The sequence below is a fragment of the Xyrauchen texanus genome, chromosome 31 (genome assembly GCF_025860055.1).
Source record: "Xyrauchen texanus isolate HMW12.3.18 chromosome 31, RBS_HiC_50CHRs, whole genome shotgun sequence".
In the NCBI taxonomy this organism is placed as follows: Eukaryota; Metazoa; Chordata; class Actinopteri; order Cypriniformes; family Catostomidae; genus Xyrauchen; species Xyrauchen texanus.
Genome location: NC_068306.1, coordinates 18,431,870 through 18,452,299, shown reverse-complemented (window position 1 = coordinate 18,452,299; position 20,430 = coordinate 18,431,870). Strand labels below are relative to the sequence as shown.

At 40.9% G+C, this 20,430-nt stretch overlaps 1 protein-coding gene across 1 annotated transcript in view; it reads right to left on the bottom strand.

The window, feature by feature from the left end:
* The window catches only part of plrdgb (PITP-less RdgB-like protein), a 100,703-nt gene that overhangs the window by 8,407 nt on the left and 71,866 nt on the right, over positions 1-20,430 (bottom strand). The window contains exons 13-19 of the mRNA XM_052099827.1: positions 14,778-14,894; positions 13,671-13,787; positions 12,708-12,856; positions 11,866-12,015; positions 11,604-11,787; positions 8,854-8,982; positions 7,510-7,853 (exon numbers count right to left, since the gene is read on the bottom strand). Of these exons, the coding sequence (XP_051955787.1) occupies positions 7,510-7,853; positions 8,854-8,982; positions 11,604-11,787; positions 11,866-12,015; positions 12,708-12,856; positions 13,671-13,787; positions 14,778-14,894 (1,190 nt within the window). The remainder of the gene's footprint in view (positions 1-7,509; positions 7,854-8,853; positions 8,983-11,603; positions 11,788-11,865; positions 12,016-12,707; positions 12,857-13,670; positions 13,788-14,777; positions 14,895-20,430) is intronic.

Here is a 20,430-nt window from a genome sequence, read left to right as displayed (position 1 = left end):
TGCTCCATATTTTATGCAGACATGTGGTGCAAAAGGGAGAGCGCGCGAAAAACAGTGTTTGAGACTCGTAGCAGCAGATTCAAGCAGTTTTACTTTTGTTTGTGTGAGAAAAATATAAAAGAAAAAAAACTATATTTGTGAGAAAATATTCTACAAGTGTGCAACTCTCATTGGTTGAATTCACATACTGATTTGCGGATGAGCAAAATCTGTCCGTGACTTCACATTTTTTGATGCGGGTGTGTGAATGTGTTTTGCACCATATTTACTGCAACAACTGTAGCAAAAATGTGAGTGTATGAGTTTCTTAATTTGTGATTCGTAGAAAAGGATTTGTGCACCTGCAATGAAGAATTTGAGAAGGTGTAACTGTTGTGTTGTGTTTGTGGGAGAGAAAAAAAATCTACAAGCTTGCAACTCTTAAAATAAAATTCTCTGTGACTTCAAATTTACTGATACACATGTGTGGCTAATCTCTACAACTACAAATAACACTGTCACAGGTGCTCATTTGTTTTGCACCAAATATATCTTCATAGGTGTTAAATGTCGTTTAAAACATTACAGCTGATTTTCTATAAAGCTGAATAAACAAAGTAATGGCCAGCATCATCAAATCACTGCCAACCATGTTAAAATAAAATGTTGCATCATAAAATTCTGAATTTATATACTGATTATCATTGACCCATGTCTGCCAAACATGTTGAGTGGTCCAAACATCTGCAAACTGAAACGTCTAGGTTACTATTGTAACCTCCGTTCCCTGATGGAGGGAATGAGACGTTGTGTAGAAGAAGCGACACTAGGGGTCTCTCTTGAGAGCCTCGTGCATCTCTGAACTTGAGAAAAGGCCAATGAGAAATTAGCAGACAGAATTTGCATGGTCCGCCCCCGGACATACGGGTATAAAGGGAGGGAAATGAGTCCATTCAGGATTTTGCCCTGAGGAGCCGAGAATGAGGTTCAGCCATAACAGTGGCTCGGTTCAGCGTCGTGGCCAGGAGGACACAACGTCTCATTCCTTCCATCAGGGAACAGTGGTTGCAATAGTAACCTAGACGTTCCCCATCTGTCGTTCACTTTGACGTCGTGTTGACGTGAGCCATATTGGGTCCATATTTAATCACGTCATTCGCTGAACCGTGTACGTGCACTGCGGACACCGGTGCGGGCTGGCAGTTGCGTGCCAAAGAGACAGGCTGCGTCAGACTGCACGTACCCTTCCCCAACGCCCCATAAAATCGTCATAACTTCTGGTTCCCGGCACCCCGAAGGGGGGAACTAGGCGACGTGCCAAGGATGGGAGCAAGCCACGCCAGCCGCGCCTTTTCTCTCTCTATGTTTCTCGCATAGAGTTAAAGCAGCTGGGGCCATCTTAACGCTATCACATGCATCGGGGAAGGCGTTCCTTTCCAACTTCTATTCTTTCAGGGGGAAAAGACCCCGCGGAGACCACACCTGCCGAGGCTAGGGGAGGTAAAGAGTGGTGAAATACATCACATGGTTTTTCAGACCAAATGTGGAAAATGGCGTGGTGGTAGATCCTACCTGCTTAGAGGTAGGAGTTGCTACAACACGGCAACCGGGGGGCAGCAGGGACTGCCCAAGGGAGACAAGGGTCCACTCACAAGGGGATCGTACCACAGAAAATACACACAGGGGGATTAATCCACACAGGGGCCTGTCCTGTGGAGCACCTATTCCAGTACAGAGTAGTTTCAGGGTCTGGTCAGGGAATTCCTCCACTGAATTCGCGGACCAGAGGGCTAGGGAGGAGTCATCCAGGGAGCCGAGTTAGTGGGGTCTCTTGGGATAAGAGCGCACGTGATCGCCTGTTTCCACGTTACTGAGTTCTACTGGCTCGGATCTGAGAGAACACAGGATGAAAATGACTCAAACCTGAGATTGTAAAATCTAGTAAAGGTATTGGGTGTTGCCCAACCCGCTGCTCTGCATATGTCTGCTAGGGAGGTCGAGTGTGCTCGAACCAGCAAAGGGGCGGGCACGGCCTGAGTGTGATAGGCCAATGCTATGGCATCAACCACCCAGTGGGAAAGCCTCTGTTTGGAGACAGATTTACCTTTCCGCTGTCCACCAAAGCAGACAAAGTGCTGCTCAGAACGTCTAAAGCTCTGCATGCGATCCACATAAGTATGCAGGGCACGCACTGGACACAGCAACGAAAGGGATGGGTCTGCCTCCTCCCGGGATAGGCCGGTTCACTACCTGGTCTCTGAAGGGAGTCGTAGGAACCTTGGGCATGTAGCCCGGAGAGTCGTAGGAACCTTGGGCATGTAGCCCGGTCTCGGCCTTAGGACGACATGAGTGTCTGCCGGACCAAACTCCAGGCAATTGTCGCTGACAGAGAATGCTTGCAGGTCCCCAACCCTCTTGATGGAAGTGAGCGCAATCAGAAGGGCCGTCTTCAGGGAGAGGGCCTTGAGCTCGACTGATTCTAGCAGCTCGAAGGGGGGTCTCTGGAGGCCCAAGAGGACCACTGAGAGATCCCAGGAGAGGAACAGATTTGGCCAGGGAGGGTTCAACCTCCAGGTGCCCCTAAGGAACCTGATAATCAAGTCGTGCTTACCCAAGGACTTGCCGTCCACTGCATCATGGGAGGCCATGGTAGCGGCTACATACACCTTCAAGGTGGAGGGGGATAGCCTCCCCTCCAACAGAAATGAGAGCACTGATCTGACTGCGCACCTCTGTGGGTCTTCAGACCGGGAAGAGTACCAATTCGCGGTCCAGAAGGTCCTTCCTCAGTGGAATTCGCCAGAGAGGGGCTGCCGCGAGGAGCACTCAGTAGGGAATACCGCCGAAGCGGGGCGGGAGCAGGGGCGTGTCTAGGGGGAGGCAGTGCCTCCCCTAGGATAAGCTCTGCCTCCCCTGAGAATTTGAGAAATAATCCATCTGTTCTTTTGAATGTAGCCCCGAATGTATTTTGAATAGTTGACTGACAAATATGAAACCAGACAAAAGCCTATGTAAACCCCCGAAATCATAAGTTGCCTTATTTCATTGTGCTTTGGCTTTGCACATGCTGCATACAGCCTGTAAAAATAGACATAGGCATAATCTAGCCTATAGAATAAGTTCCTTTGCAGTCGGTAGCCTATGGGCGACTCCATTTCTTCCTCTCTGTTGAATATGCAGCAGGTAGAGGAGGAGCTTGCCCAGTCGTTATCAACTAACGTTACTTAGTGGCGAAGTTAACGGCAATTAGCAGGAAAGACAGCAAAAATTAAGCAAATGAGGCTTTGGGGATTTTTCCGAAAGAAGTCAGTGGGTAAGAATTCACATTTGTTTTTGTCCTTAAAGTCTTAAGATCATCATCTAGCTGGCTTTCACCCACAGTAGGCTAAACCTCAAGAGTTGTAGCCTCTAACCTCCTTATTTACACTGATGCAGCTTTTTATTTTATTTGACAATTTTATTTTCACACTAGCAACCACTTCTCTGTAGTCCAAAGCTGGTGAGAGGGTATTCTTTGAGTTTTGCTCTGGCTGGGCCTGTTTCTACAGTTCCTAAATCTTCCACTCTAGTACTATCCTCGACTAACTCATCCTCTCTCCTCCCTGAATCATCTGTGATGCAAAAGAACAGATACAGCACATAACTTATTGCAAATCAGCTTCAATCAACTAATTCATCAAGTGCTACATATTTCAAATTGTAGACCAATACCATTGAAGAAAATGTATTGGGAAGAGCAGATCAGTGGGATTGCCCTAAAATCTATCATGATTCTTGAATTTTCATATACATTACCATAAAGTCATCACAAAAGAGTTATATTATAGTGAGTAAAGTGAGTATTACTTTAATATTGAATAATTTATATTTTTTGACATAAATAGTCAAAATGATGTATAAGATCCTAAATTAAAGCAATACATGAATAACTTTAGTCTATGTTCATTGACACACTATGGCATCGAACTGTATATAATTCTCATCATCTCTATGAGAATAATTCATCTGTCAAAATCCTTTCATTAGGATTATTGGGATAAACAATGTTTCACTTTTAATTTTCTCTAAAGTAAAGTGACTGATTAATTGTTACCAGTTTCCATGCCTGATTCTGGCACAGCTGCTGCTGCTGCTCCTCAGTCTGTAGCTCATCTTTGCTACACTCTACAAAACCATTTAATCAAAGTGTATATTTCCTACAAACTAATATCATAAAACAAGTCACACATACATTTTATGTTAATGCTCATTGGTTATCCTTAGCGAAAGTAACACCTGATAAACAAGAAAAGTACACTCCGAACGGGACTCAAACCGCAGTCTCCAGCGTGAAAGGCGAATGCGCTAACAATGAGCTGGTAGTGGACCTCTTGAGGTTTAGCCTACTGTGGGTGAAAGCCAGCTGGATGATGATCTTCAGACTTTAAGGACAAAAACAAAATTTGAATTCTTACCCACTGACTTCTTTCGGAAAAATCCCCAAAGCCTCATTTGGTCATTTTTGCTGTCTTTCCTGCTAACTGCTGTTAACTCGCCACTAAGTAACGTTAGTTGATGTCAACGACTGTGCAAGCTCCTCCCCTACCTGCTGCATATTCAACAGAGAGGAAGAAACGGAGTCGCCCATAGGCTACCTACAGCAAAGGAACTTATTCTATAGGCTAGATTATGCCTATGTCTATTTTTACAGGCTGTATGCAGTATGTGCAAAGCCAAAGCACAATGAAATAAGGCAACTTATGATTTCGGGGGTTTACATAGGCTATTGGCCGGTTTCATATTTGTCAGTCAACTTTTCAAAATACATTCGGGGCTACAGTCAAAACATTCGGGGCTGAAGCCCCGGCAAAATCGGCTGCCGCCGCCTCTGGTTGCAAGGTTAAATGGTCATTTTAGGGTTCATTGACATTACGTCGTCATGGTAGATAAGTTGTAAAACAGGCTTTACACAGAAAAGGTTAGTAAGTAATTTTATCACACTAAAATCATATTTACATGTATATCCTTTATGTCTTGTGGCTATACTTTTGTAACAGTCAGTATTTTAATGTTAAAAAATTGGCCCCATTCACATTTTAAGTGCCACACTGTAGCCATATTTTTTGCTATTTTTAAAGAAAAGTATTATATTATATTATATTATATTATATTATATTATATTATATTATATTATATTATATTATATTATATTATATTAAAAGTAAATATTATGCCACTAATGCTTTCAATTGAGCTGAACCTGTATAGAACCCAGAATTCTCCTTTAATATAGAAGCTAGTATAAAATATGGCACATTAATACATAATCTAATGCTGTGTTGTTACAGTTGTCTATATATAGGATCCTTTAAAACTGATTCAAACATGGCTAATCCATTTAGAATTTAAAGCCAGATCTGTTTAATAAACTGTTCTTTATATCCTTTAAAAATTGTTTAATTTTGCCATAAATCTCCACAACAAAAAAATCTGTGAAATCCATGAAAAATGTTTGATCTCTGAAATAGAAAAATATAAAAAATAAATCGTAATTTTTTTTACATTTTCTTGCACTAATATGTTTAAATATTAGTAACACATCTCGTCGAGTGTGCTCGAACCCGCAAGGGGGTTCAGTAAGTTTCTATTGGTAAACATTACTTGATGCATTAGGTATCATGAACAAATACAATATTTTTGTACAGTATTTTATTAATCTTGGTTAATGTTCATTTATAAAAATGGTATGGAGTTAATGTTATTTTATAAAAATGGTATGGAGTTAATGTTATTTCATAGTGCATTAACCAATGTTAAAATATGTAACATGTTACTTTTTGCATATGCATATGTAATAAAAATGTGTTTATTTCGAAAATAATGTTAACTAATACCGTATAAATAAGTGCTGAAAAGGTGTTATTCGTGGTTTATGTAATTGTAAAATGTTACCAAAATATAATATTTATATGAATAATATTTTCCCCCATTATGATAGATTTAGTGTTGTATGTCATCCATTAACTAGCTATTGAAAACGGCTCAGACCGCTGGCTGTGGAATCTTCTGATGGCATTCCTAAACAAACTAATCTTTTCACATTCAGAGCCACGGAGCAGAGCAGAACAGTTCTACCAGAATGATTTGCTCCATCAGACTGTGAAAGAGAAACACAATCCAAACTTCAGCCAAGAGATGCCTCATTTCACAATGGCCATCAATGTTTCTAGTAGCCAATTAACTCCAACCCAAAAGTTCAAGACAAGGCTGAGATTTGTTCCCGCCCCTTCACCAAATCAGGACTGGCAATAAGAAAGCCATTTTCCCCTGGTCTCTGGGCTGTCTTGTAAAGATACACAGGCTGATTTATCCTGTGACAGTGAGTGGGGACCTGTGCCATCCAGAGCAACTCAGGTGCTTCACAGCAACCACGAAGAAAACGGAATGGCTTTCAAATAGCCAATGGGCTGCTCTGGCTCTAAGCAATGCAATCCAAAATTAAAGCCTGTTTCCAAATGACACTCTGCTCTTATGCATTGAATCAAATCTCACCGAATAAATCTCCACAGATTTGTTGAGTTCTGCAATGAACTTTGTCAAGTCAATCGCAAAGCATGTATTTCCATGACAACTGCAGAGAAACAGCTCCAATGAATTTGTCAGCACACTGTTATTGCTAAAGCATTGAAGGCATAGAGATGAGGTGTACAAAGTTGATCCCAATGGCCAAAGATTTTGTTCTAAAATACTGTACCATAATATCTCTAAGCAATATCACACATATGCTTGTTGTACTCAATGTCAAATTAGAGGACAGGAACTAACTGTTGTTCTAAATATGACCCTTTGAATAAACCATAGTTCATGAGAAGGGAGTCATCATTTAATCCCACTGGTTACAATAGTGACTGGAGTCTAAAAAGGAGTTTTTGATGCATTTTGCACAGAGCTGTCAATTGTAAATGACAGTGTAGACTTTTTGTATGAGTGGTACAAATAGTCACATGATAAAGATATTGCGATTAATCACGATTAACTACAAAAACATTATGCGATTTATCGCAATTAAATATTTTTATCATTTGACACCCCTAATAAATATCATTATAAAATGAAAAGTTCAGACTCTAAATTCTGCATTCAAAGCCATTGTAAAATAACTATAATGCACACCTGTGACTGCACAATCTATACTAATTGCTAGTTGCTTGGCAACTGCAAATTCCTAAAAAAAAGAGGCCGGCACTGTTACACTCTACTGTACTTTAAAAAATGTATTATTGCCATATGAAAATGCCATATTGCAGGGCCATAAACTAGAAGAAAAAAGTTGTAAAAATAATGAAAACCTGAGGTAAAATTACTGTGATGCACACCTCTCATTACTTATTGCTTATTATAAATCTCGTCGTCTTGTTTTACAAAATTTATGTTTAGCCTACTACATATATTGTGACAAAATGAAAGGTTAAGAGAGCACTTACTGCAGTAGTTCGATTTACTGTCCAATAACATACTCTCATTTCCCCACAACTAATGGAGTTCTCTTACCATGTGACATCTTGGATTATCTCGCTCTCCTCATCCTCCTCCTGGTCATCGGTCTGAATACGGATCTCTGGTCCATCTTTATGAGACTCAGGCTGGCTCTGAGCACGCTCAGGTTTGGGAGTGGAGACAGATGAGGAAGGCGGAGACGGCTGCTGAACAGAAATGGCTCTCCGCAGGAGTGGGGTGCGTTTGCTGGATAGGAAGTCAGGAGATGGAGACAGGAAGTCCGTCTTGGAGGAGAGGCCAAAAGAGCCCTGACGTAGCACCATGCGGTTCTTTTTGGAGCGTGAGCCATGCTCAAACTCCAGAGTAGAGAGGTGAGCTGCATAGCCTTCACTGAGAAACTAAGAAAGATGAGAAACAGATGAAGAGAAGGAAAATTGTGAACGATAGGATACATTGGCCCCAAAAAGTATTTGGATAGTTGAATGTGACTGAATTTCATAGCATTAATAGAAACACAATATCAGTGCAAGTGGAATCTGCAAACAAATCCTTTTTAGAACTAACAGCTAGTGTCAAGGTGATTTTGTTTTGTCGCTGAATGAAGTCACCTTCAAGTCCTAGCAGAGAGTTCAGCTTGAATAGTGTGCTTGTGCTAACTTCCTTTCAAATAAATTCCACTTGGTTTGATATTTTGTCATCTCATGCAATGACATTCATACAATTGTAAAGGAACAGTTCACCCAAAAATGAAATATTTACTCACCCTCATGTGTATGACTTTCTTTCTTCTGCTGAACCCAAATGAAGATTTAAAGGAGTATATCTCAGCTCTGTAGGTCCATACAATGCAAGTGAATGGTGATGACACCTTTGCAGCTCCAAACATCACATAAAGGGAACATAGAAGTTCAGGGGTTATATCTACATCTTCAGAAGCAATATAATTGGTGCAGGCGAGAAACAGATACAAATTTAAGTCCATCTTCACTAAGTGAATGTGGACTTAAATTTGTTTCTGTTTCACATCTGAAAGTGAAAGGTAAAGTAGAGATGGAGATTTATGTATCCTTTATGTTATTTTTTGGAGCTACAAAGGTTTGATCACCATTCACTTGCATTGTGTGGACCTACAGAGCTGATATATTCTTTTAATTGTTCTGCTGAAGAAAGAAAGTCATATGCATCTGGAATAGCATGAGGGTGAGTAAATGATGAGAGACATTTTACATTTTTTTTAACTATCACTTTAAGTGAAACTCAAGTGTCCAAATACGTAGCGACAGTATGTTAATGAATGGAATGGACTAAATTAAATATCTTAAATTTATCACATTTGGTTGTATTTTTAATATGCTATGCATACCTATAACCTGGTTAACTAAGTGAAATGAGCTTTACCTGGCATTGGTGCTGATGCTTCTTAGATGGTCTGCCCACAATGTATATCTGATTCGGTGCCAGTCCCAGCGTGCTGTATACAGACATGTCCTTCATTGACCCATATGCTGCACTGATCTTAATGTGACACTGTGGGGGAAAAAAGCAAATAGTCTTCTTTTTTTTGTTTCCTTCTTTTTTTTTTTTACACCTAGTTTCTGTAGTTTCTATGCAACTGCACAGTCATGTATGATCTAATTTCTGTGCTATCAGAAAGTAATCCAAAAAATAAACAAAAAATGTAATTATTAGTTACATCCTACATTAATTAACGCAATTCCTGCTATGTATAATGATACAGATAGTGTCATATATAAATGCTATAAAATATTGAGGCTAATAATTACTTCCCAATTTATTGCTATCCCAACACTGTGAACCACAGAAACGTTGAATTTCATTGATTCTTCCAGCCATTCATGATAACTGAATAATGATTTAAATAATATACAGTACTGTTCAAAAGTCTTAGGCACATAAGATGTTTCACAAAAGCATTCGTCTTAAGATGGTTATTTATATCTTCAGCTTTAGTGTGTCAATAGGAAATATAAAAGTTAGACTTACAATCATTACTTTTGCAAATAAAAAAAGATTGGGAATAGAAGAACAGGGAGCCCTGCAACAGATGTCATGACCCCCACAGAGCCCCATTGAACATCGTGTCAGTCTGAGATTACATAGAGACGCAATTCAGACAGCCTAAATAAATAGAAGAACTGCAACGAATTCTCCAAGAAGCTTGGAACATCCTATCTGCCAAAATCCAAGAAAAACTGTGTCCAGGTGTACCTAGGATAATTGGTGCTGTATTAAAGGCAAAGGTGGTCACACAGTATATTGATTTAGCTTTTTTATGTTTACTGGACTTTGTATGACATTAAGTAATAAATGAAACCTATTTATGCCATTATTTTTGAAGACATCCCAAGTGCCTAAAACCTTTGTACAGTACTGCATTTACTGTATATTTTCACTGGAAGCCAAAAGTTTGGAATAATGTACAGATTTTGCTCTTATGGAAAGAGATTGGTACTTTTATTCACTAAAGGGGCATTCAGCTGATCACAATGTATAGTCAGGACATTAATAATGAGAAAAATGTCAGAACTTCTTAAACTACTTCAAAGATTTCTCATAAAAAAATCCTCCACATGCAGCAATGACAGCTTTGCAGATCCTTGGCATTCTAGCTGTCAGTTTGTCCAGATACTTCCTGCAGCACTTGCCATAGATGTGGTCTTGTCGGTCACTTCCAATGTCTGTGTTTCTTTGCCCAATCTAACCTTTTGTTTTTCTGTTTCAAAAGTGCCTTTTACTTTGCAGTTCTTCCCATAAGGTCTATACCCCTGAGCCTTCTCTTTACTGTTATTCATGAAATGTGTTGAGAGGGTAACGTGTATTCAATGAAGCTGTCAGCTGAGGACATGTGAGGAGTCTATTTTTCAAACTACAGACTCTGATGTACTTATCCTCTTGTTTAGTTGTACATCTGGGCCTTCCACATCTTTTTCGGTCCTTGTTAGAGCCAGTTGTCCTTTGTCTTTGAAGACTGTAGTTTACACCTTTGTATGAAATCTTCAGTTTTGTAGGAAATTTCAAGCATTATATAGCCTTTATTCCTCAAAACAATGATTGACTGACGAGTTTATAGAGAAAGTTGTTTCTTTTTTTTTTTTTTGCCATTTTTGACCTAATATTGCCCTTAAAATATGCCAGTCTATTGCACACTGCAGCATCTCAAAAACAAAAGCAAAGACAATGTTAAGCTTCATTTAACAAACCAAATAGCTTTCAACTGTTATTGATATAATGGCAAGTGATGTTCTAGTACAAATTAGCAATTTAGCATGATTACTCAAGGAGAAGGTGTTGTAGTGATGGCTGCTGGAAATGGGGCATGTCTAGATTCGACCAAAAATCTATTTTTTCAAATAGTGATGGTGCTGTTTTTTTACATCGATAATGTCCTGACTATACTTTGTGATCAGTTGAATGCCACTTTCTTCAATCTTCATTTGCTGAACACAAATTAAGATTTTTAGAAGAATATCTTAGATCTGTAGGTCCATACAATGCAAGTGAATGGTGAACAGACCTTTGCAACTCCAAAAATCACATAAAGGAAAGTAATCCATATGACTCCAGTGTTTAAATCTATATCTTTAGAAGTGCTTTAATAGATGTGGGTGAGAGCATAATTAGAAATAAATGATATTCACTATATTTCCATACCTTTCTGTACTGCAATGAATCATTTTCTTGCATACGTAACTAGTATTTGTATCTTTTTTTCCAGTAAACATATTTAAACAGTATACAGTATTAACTTGACAAGCAAAATGGCATTATAGATCAAGCAGTGTGGCGACCTGTTAGAGGAGACAAGCAAGGCTGAGCCTCCTCAAAAATGTATTCAAAATGAACGTAACAACAACTATATTAACAGTTTTCATAACAATTTACCTATTAATCTGTAACTCAGATGCATACAATGTAAATAAATGTTTTAAAATCTCATATCTTGTTTTAAGAATTTTATTTATATTTTTACTGGAAAACATGACAAATATTCTAATTAAGAAAATTACTTTTCCAGGCCTGAAAATCTACATTTTTAAACTTCCCTGATATTTCCAGGATTTCCATGACTGTGGGAGCCCTTTCTAATGTACATCTAAATGTTTTTCTATGTTGCATATAAGACAGACCTCTTTCACCAGACTCTTCAGAAAGATGGTTTTCTGACGCAAGGGGTCGTAAACAAGCCCTTCCGAAAAGAAAACCATGCCCTGGGGGAAGTTGTGCTGTGAGAGCCAGGATACCACCCTCTGCTTCTGCATGTCTGGACGACCAGTGATGTAGATGATCAGATACCTAAGATCCTGCCAGTGCCTAGAGAGAAATCAAAACACATGCCATTATACAGGGGCCACAAAGCTGATCACATTCTGTTCTCAGTCAGACACGTACCTGACCACATCCACAGCACCTGGCCGGACTTTTGGATCACTGCCCATTAGAGAGACACTGGCAGCGAAGGAGCCATCAATACTGAACACCACACACTCCATTCCCCACGGCAACACTGTGAGGAACGCCTCTGCATTTGTCTGGTCACCTCTTTAAAAGAAAATAAAAAGTGTCAGCAACAAATTCACTTTCACTAGGTCAGGTAGCAGATTCCCCATTGCCTTAAATCAACTTAGCTTTCACAATCTATAAATCAACCATGAACTATGGCTTTGGTCAATGGAGCAAATGCCCCAGTTCCTCTGACTGCCAGGCTTGCAGTGGTCTGACACCTGCAAACAAGGCATTGCATTGTAGGATTGATATATTTTGGCCACAAAAGGTATTTGGACACTCTTAATCCACAATTGTATGTATGAATGTCTTTGCATTGTGTAACAAAATATCAAAACCAATATTCTTTTTAAACTTAGGTCACGCTTAAAAATATGTTTAATTACATTAGATAACAAAATATGAATCCAAGTGCAATGATCCAACTTCACTTTTCTGAGCCATTTTCTCAATTATTTAAACCAATGGGACTCCAGGTCTCATCATAGTGGATATATGAAGTCAGTTCCCCACTAGTTCACACAAATGCCTTAGCAGAGTAGTCACAGGTTTAGTTCAAGTTACTCAAAGTGTGACCACCTGAAAGTGTCCAAATAGATTTTGCCTTCATTTTCAACAATATATCTACTGTCCCAAGGCCTCATAGGAACATAATGCATCCTTTCTAAACATATTTTGCAGTTGTTCACTGTTACTCTATGTTTTGTAATGTGAATGCAAATACTTACTTGACAACCATTTTTATGGGGTAGACCCCCACCCCAAGTCTTTTATTTGCAGGGATGGTGTAGGACACACGTCCACTGCTGCTGGTCACCACGGTGTCGAACAGCACCCAACGACCAGAACCAGACTGAGTGATTAAAAACACTTCCACCTGCGAGACAGATAGCATGTGAATTTCAAATGCATACAAGATCACAGTTCAAGCTTCAATAATACTGATTTTAAGTGGTCAGTGTGGAAAATAGGGGACCTCTTCCCCCCACCCCCGGACAAACAACGAAACAGAGTGAAATGTCCCTCTGATAGGGACCAAGGCAGTTGCAAGGAAAATCAAACCATTTGAAGCAGGATTGGCACTCTGTGCAAACTGTGCAAAACAAGACTATGTTTTGAGCCAAAATCATAGATGTAACCATTTAGATACTAAAAGCAGCACCCTATCATGTCTACACACTCTGCTGATTGGTTAAGTTTAGATAAGGGGTTTGGGTAAGGGCATAATATTAATAAGTATGTCCTTAACTCCTTGTTCCCTGAACTTTCGCTTACTTCCGCATTAGACATCCGAGAATTTGCACGTGATGAATTCCTACGAGTTTCTGTGAACAAAATGATGTGAGACCATATGAAATTGTCAACTCGTAAATTATGTACGATTTTTCATGAGATCGGGTTGATTTCTCCTGCCATTCCTAATCGGAACATATCTTTTTTTTTTTTATGAAATTAACCCTGATCTTTTTCCTAATAAAACATTACAGATTTAAATATTGAGCACCAGATTTAAAATGCTAACAAAAAATTTTAAACCTATACAACCTCATCACAAGATAGACAATTAAATGATTTAAAAAGTTTGATACCCATTGGAATGAAAGAATGACAAAAACGATTAGTCTTATAAACAATTACAAATTCTAATAGTAAACAATTCATAATTGATAATTCATAAAAGTCCATCTCACCTTCTCCCCTGTCAGTGTGACCATGTCAAGAGGCCCATACATAAACCGCCCCACCAGCGTCTGAGGACCATCCTCTGTCACTATGATATCATGAACTCTATGATTTGCTGTTATGTTCTGTTAATAAATAAAAGGATTAAGCTCCAAGAATGACTAATAAACTAAGCAATTCTTACAAACATTGTTATATCTATTCAAGCCTGATTCTTTCACATTGTACTACACTTGTTATAAGTGTTGTCTCTGTTCTATAAGAAAGGGCTTTGCTTGCTGCCTTCATCTGAAGAGTTTGCATGCAGTCTTTTAAGTTTTTATTTTATGACATATCGTGAGTATACACTGGATATGTTAACTGCATGTTGATATTGTGAAAGATATCACTGTCTAAACAGATTTTCTTTGTTTGCTGAAAGGTTACAGAGGTGACAGCTGTCTGGCACTTCACCATCTGTCTCTTTCTGTGGGGAATGTGGAAATACCTGAAAAGATTCAAAAGTGCTCTAAGGATATCATGTTGACAGTGCATTTGATGTGTATTTGATGACAAATGCATTTGAAAGTATCGTACTGAATTCTAAACACAAAGAGTAGATAAACAGGATCAAAAAGCATCCAAACGCAATACTGGCAGGCTAAATAATGCAATAGCTGGGCATTAATTTAATACAATTGTAATTAGCAAAAGAATTGGCTTCTTTTCCCTCACTCTCTGGGCCAACTCATGCTTTTAAAAAATAAAAGAAGAAATGCATGCATAGATACAGTTATTTTTGTCTACAAAAGAAATTTCAAGCATTTAACCATAAGACTTTAGATAAATGCAGTCATTTGTGACTGCACAAATTACTTTTGTCAGGTTCTGTATCACACAACACTATTCTCTGTGCTGTTCTGCAGGGGCCTTACTCATTTACACACACAGATGAAGTGCATCCCTTCCCAAACACTTTGCATTTTCAGTGGTTTGTCCAATCAATACTTGAAAAATACTTATTTTTGACTGTTTCCAGATAAATGAGGTATGCTCTCAAGACTGTACAACATGTTTTAATCTAAACTGTCACTGGCTTTGCAGTATGATTGTAGATATGTGCTTGTGATAGTCACCCTCAGTTTGACATGTGTCCGTCTGCGGAGCCACTTCTCACGTGGGCTGGAAGGAGAGATGGGCATAGCATCTGAGCAATTGACCTCCCCAGCCTTTAGGCAGTCACACTGCATTACCTGACAAGGAGAAGTAGAAGTGTTATTTACATTTCTAATTTAATGTATAAGACATAAAGAAATAGTTCTCCCAAAAATTACAATTCTGTCAAATTGTTCCTGGCAGATTTTTTACATACAGAAAAATGAAAGTAAATGAAGACTGGGACTGTCAATTTCCAAAAAGCACCAAATAAGTGGTCCATATGACTCGTGTGCTATATTCCAAGTCTTCCAATAACCTTGTGTGAACAACAGACCAAATTTAAGTCGTTATTCACTGAAAATCTTGACATCTCTACTTGGTATGTTCATGAGTGAAGTAGTGTTGTCCAATAATTAATGCAAATTAATTATTCTATTGAGTAAGATCTTTTCAATGAATTGGTTGAAAAGAAAATCCAGAAAATCAGTCTGGATTTGTTCACAAATTGGATCGAGGATTTGAGCTCACAACACTGGAGGGGAAGATTATCAGTGAACAATGACTGGTCCTTACACAATATTGTATTACTTCAGATGACTTGGAATCCATTGGCACAGGTTACATGGACTACTTTTATTATTTTTTCTTAAACTTTTCTTATTTCTTGTTTTTAATTGGTTTTAAAATATATTTTAACTTGTATTTTCTTTATCATTTTTATGTAAAGCACTTTAAATTGCCATTGTGTATGACATGTGCTATATAAATAAACTTGCCTTGCCTACTTTAATGGTTCTTTTTTGACTACATATTTCACTTAATATATGGAAGAGAGTGATCATGATATTCTTCAAAATTGTACCTTTTAGGGTACAGGTTTGGAACAAGGTTTGGTGAGTAAATGATGAACAAAACTTTTAAATGTTTTTCTGAACAGAGTGCAAATTTATATTTTAGAATAAATTATATTTTAATTAAAATGCTAATGAGAAAGTTTTTGTATGCTATATACGTTCTCTGTCTCATTTCTGTCTGCAAATTGCTATTACGTCATTCTATGAAAGAATATGTTAAAAAAAAAATTGCATTTTAATCTGCATCTTATCTGCCATGACAGCAGGCGTCATTCGTTAAACATGAGTCACAATTCTTCTAATCTTTTTGTTGGACCAATGCACTTCTTTTACACATTTTCAAATATACAGTAGGTGCTAGATGTTGCATTTCAGCATCATTATATAGTCTGCAATTTGGCCTTCTCTTTTTCTCTGTTTGTTCAAAAGGCAGCTCAGAGGAGCGACCATTGTTTGACACAGCGTTCCTGTAGAGCTCTCCAACAGATCAAGGTAAGTCACAATAAAATTCACGTGAGTCTCAGTCATCCGAGAATCCAGTTCCAAGGCCAGAATTTAAGCAGTTCCCCGAAAGTGACTAAACCACCCTCATATTTCAAATGTGGCAAAAAATAATAAAAAAAAATAGAAATCCCCAAAGAGAATTACTGATTTTCCCCAAGGTTATTTTTCTCAATTATCTATATCTTATGGAGTTTTGTGTTCCTTGCCATAGTCGCCTTTGGCTTGCTCACTAGGGGCATAAAGGCAAATAGTATATGTATATATGTATTTTTTAAGGCATAATCTACAATCATACTTTTTATCAAACCACAAAATGAAGACTTTAATACATTAAAGAAATTACAGCGTAATTTTCTGTCAAGCTGCTTTGATACTATGTGTTTTTGAAAAGCGTTATACAAATAAAAATGACTTGACTTGATTGACTTGTTTTGTTGAATTGTTGTGAATATGTAGTTTTTCATGAGGAAAACATTTAATGGCTCATAAAACACTATGGGACAGATTCACTAAACAGTTGTGCCACTTTTGTGCAAAAACCTGCATTTCATTCACTAACCACTCGCAATCTATTTTGGCAGGCACAATCAGCACTGATATTGCGCTGCATATTGAGTATTTAAATTAAGTAATTGTCATTCCTTTCCACACAAACATGCCTCTTTTCTTTTAAATTAGGCTGATAGTAGATTCCGCTTCATACATAAAAATTGCCTGGCATAATTAAGATCGCGCTATTACCACCAGGGCCGTTTCTAGGCATAGGCGAACTAGGCGGTCACCTAGTGCGGCACCTGCTGGGAGGGCACCAAAGAGAAGGCCTCTGCCATGTGTCCAGGTGTCTGGATCAAAGTGATGCTGTCCAGTCCGGGCAGCCACTGTTGGGCTGCTGAGCAAGGCACTTGACCCTATCTGCTCCAGGGGCACTATATCATGGCTGACCCTGTGCTCTGACCCCAGCTTAGCTGGGGAATGCACACAAAAAAAATTTTTCACTGTATATATGCAAATGTATAATGGGTGACAAAACATAGGCTTCTACTACTCTACTTCTACACAAATTGATTAATCTATAAAAACCCCCATTCTACTTTGCATAGCTAGTCTAACACTGTGCTGTACAATTTCGTAAACTGAACTTGTTTAAATCTTAAAGAGAAGGCCCTTGAGCTTTCTCTTTCAATATGTATACAAGCAACAAAAAGAGGAAGACACTACTTTTATGTCAACTTTTTCTGATTTACAAGGATTGCATGTTTAACTTTAAGAATTTACCATATTTGTGGCATGACCAAGTAAAATGTTGTAGCGGCAATTATACAGAAAATCTGCCCCCCTGGACCAGCAGAAACATCTAGGTTATGTATGTAACCTCCGTTCCCTGATGGAGGGAACGAGGCGTTGTGTCGAAGAAGCGACACAAGGGGTCTCTCTTGAGCGCCGAATATGCCTCTGATCTAATGAGAATTAGGCAGACAGTATTTGCATACCCCGCCCCCGGACATATGGGTATAAAAGCGGGGAAATACGTCGAGTTTATTCAGGATTTTTCTGAGGAGCCGGAAATGGTCCGGCCATCACAATGGCTCGGCTCAGCGACGTGGCCGGGAGGACACAACGTCTCGTTCCCTCCATCAGGGAACGGAAGTTACATACGTAACCTAGATGTTCCCAGTCTGTCGCTAACTTCGACGTTGTGTTGAAGATGAGGCACTAGGGGTCCAATTTATATCATGCCATGCGCTGAGCCGTGTACATGTACTGCTGACACAAGAGCGGGCAGGTATTTCACATGCAAAGGCGACCAGTTGTGTCAGGCTGCACGTACCCTTCCCCAATGCCCCATAAAAAGTCATCGGAATCCTTCTGGTTACCCTAAACAGGGGGACAAGGCGACGCTTGCCAACCTGGGAACGGGCCTAGCCTTGCCGGGCCTCTTTTCTCTCTATGTTTCTCGCATAGAACCAAACGGCTGGGGCCCTTACACGCATCATGGGAAGGGGGTCTTACCCAGTTTCCTATTCTTTCAGGGGGAAAAGACCCTGCGGAGACCACACCTGCCCAGGGATGGGGAGGTAAAAGTGGCGAAATAAATCACATGGGCCACTCAGGTCACATGTGGAAACATGGTGCGGTGGTAGATCCAGCCTCAAGGAGGGGGGAGTTGCTACAACACGGCGACTGGACAGCAGCTGGAACTGCCTAAGGGAGACGCGGGTCCACTCGTAAGGGGACCATACCGTGGAAAATACACACAGGATGAGTCCACGCAGCAGTCCCGACCTGTGGAGCACCTATACCAGTACAGGGTAGATTTGAGTACCCGCAGTGGATTGAGTCAGCGAATTCCTCCACTGAATTGCGGACCCACAAGGCTAGGGAGGAGTCATCCTGGGATCCAAATGTACAGGATCTCCTGGGAGAGAAAGCGCACAGTTTTACCTCTGCCAAGTGAAAGGGCGCTAGGTGCAAGCAATCCACCCGGCCAGACTGTCAGCGTGTTAATGAGCTCTACCGGCTCGGACCTGAGAAACTACGGGACGATACTGACTCAACCCTGAGATTGTAAAATCTCGCGAAGGTATTAGGTGTTGCCCAACACGCTACTCTACATATGTCTGCCAGGGAGGTGCCTCTGTCCAGTGCCCATGAGGACGCAACACTCCTTGTTGAATGTGCTCGGACCCGCAAGGGGGGGATTTCAGCCTGGGTGTGATGCCTCTGTTTGGAGACAGCGTTCCCTTTCCGCTGTCCACTGAAGCAGACAAAGAGCTGCTCAGAGCATCAAAAGCTCTGCGTGTGGTCCAAGTAGGTATGCAAAGCATGTACCGGACACAGCAACGAAGGGACTGGGTCTGCCTCCTACCGGGGCAGCGCTTGCAGGTTCACTACCTGAGCGTGGTAGGAACCTTGGGCACGTAGACCGGTCGCAGTCTTAGGATCACATATGTGTCTGCCGGACCGAATTCCAGGCAAGTGTCGCTGACAGAGAACGCTTGCAGGTCCCCGACCCTCTTGATGGAGGTGAGCGCAATTAGCAGGGCAGTCTTTAGAGAGAGGGCCCTGAGTCCAACTGATTCTAACAGCTCGAAGGGGGTGTCTCTGAAGGCCTGTGAGGTCCACTGAGAGTTCCCAGGAGGGGAACAGGCTTGTTCGGGAAAGATTTAACCTCCAGGCACCTCTTAGGAACCTGATGATTAAGTCGTGCTTGCCCAATGACTTGCCGTCTACTGCGTCATGGTGGGCCGCGATAGCAGCAACATACACCTTCAAGGTGGAGGGGGACAGCCTCCCCTCCAACATCACTTGCAAGAATGAAAGCACTGACCGAACTACGCACCTCTGCGGGTGTTCAGAACACCAATTTGTGAACAAGTGCCACTTTAGGACGTAAAGCTGCCTGGTAGAGGGAGCTCTGGCTTGGTTGATCGTGTCCATAGGTGGCAGGTCACTCAGATCTTCCGCGTCCCGTCCAGGGCCAGACATGGAGGTTTCAGAGGTCTGGGCACGGATGCCAGAGGGTGCCCAGTCCCTGGGAAAGAAGGTCCTTCCTCAGGGGAATTTGCCAGGGAGGTGCTGTCATGAGGAGCATGAGATCTGAGAACCAAGTCCGAGTGGGCCAGTAAGGAGCCACCAAAGTGACTTGTTCCTCGTCCTCCCTGATCTTGCACAGCACCAGTGCAAGAAGGCTCACTGGGGGAAATGCGTTCTTGCGCAGCTCCCGGGGCCAGCTGTGTGCCAGCGTGTCTGCCCCAAGAGGGGCCTCTGTTAGGGAGTACCAGAGCGGGCAGTGGGAATTGTCATGGGAGGCAAAGATCTACCTGTGCCATGCCGAATCGGCCCAAAATCAGCTGGACCACCTGGGGGTGGAGGCTCCACTTTCCGCTGAGTGAGACCTGTCACGACTCGGGTTGAGGTTGCCCAGGATATGAGTGGCGTGCAGCGACCTGAGTCGAGATGGCAGGAGAGTTGTGACATAAGACGAGAGCACACGCTGCCTTGGTGATTTATGTACGCTACCGTCACAGTACTGTCGGAACGGATCAAGATGTGCTTGCTCCAGATCAGTGGGAGAAACCTCTCCAGGGCAAGGAATACAGCCAATGCAGTCAGGGCCCTATCCAGGAGCCAGCACCCGTTGCACCCAGTTGAGAGGCGTCTGTGGTTTCCACGACACGTCTGTACACCCGCTGTAGGGGGACTCCAGTCCGCAGAAAACAGAGGTCTTCAAGGGTTGAAAGTCTGACAGCACGAAGGGGTGATTAACACACGG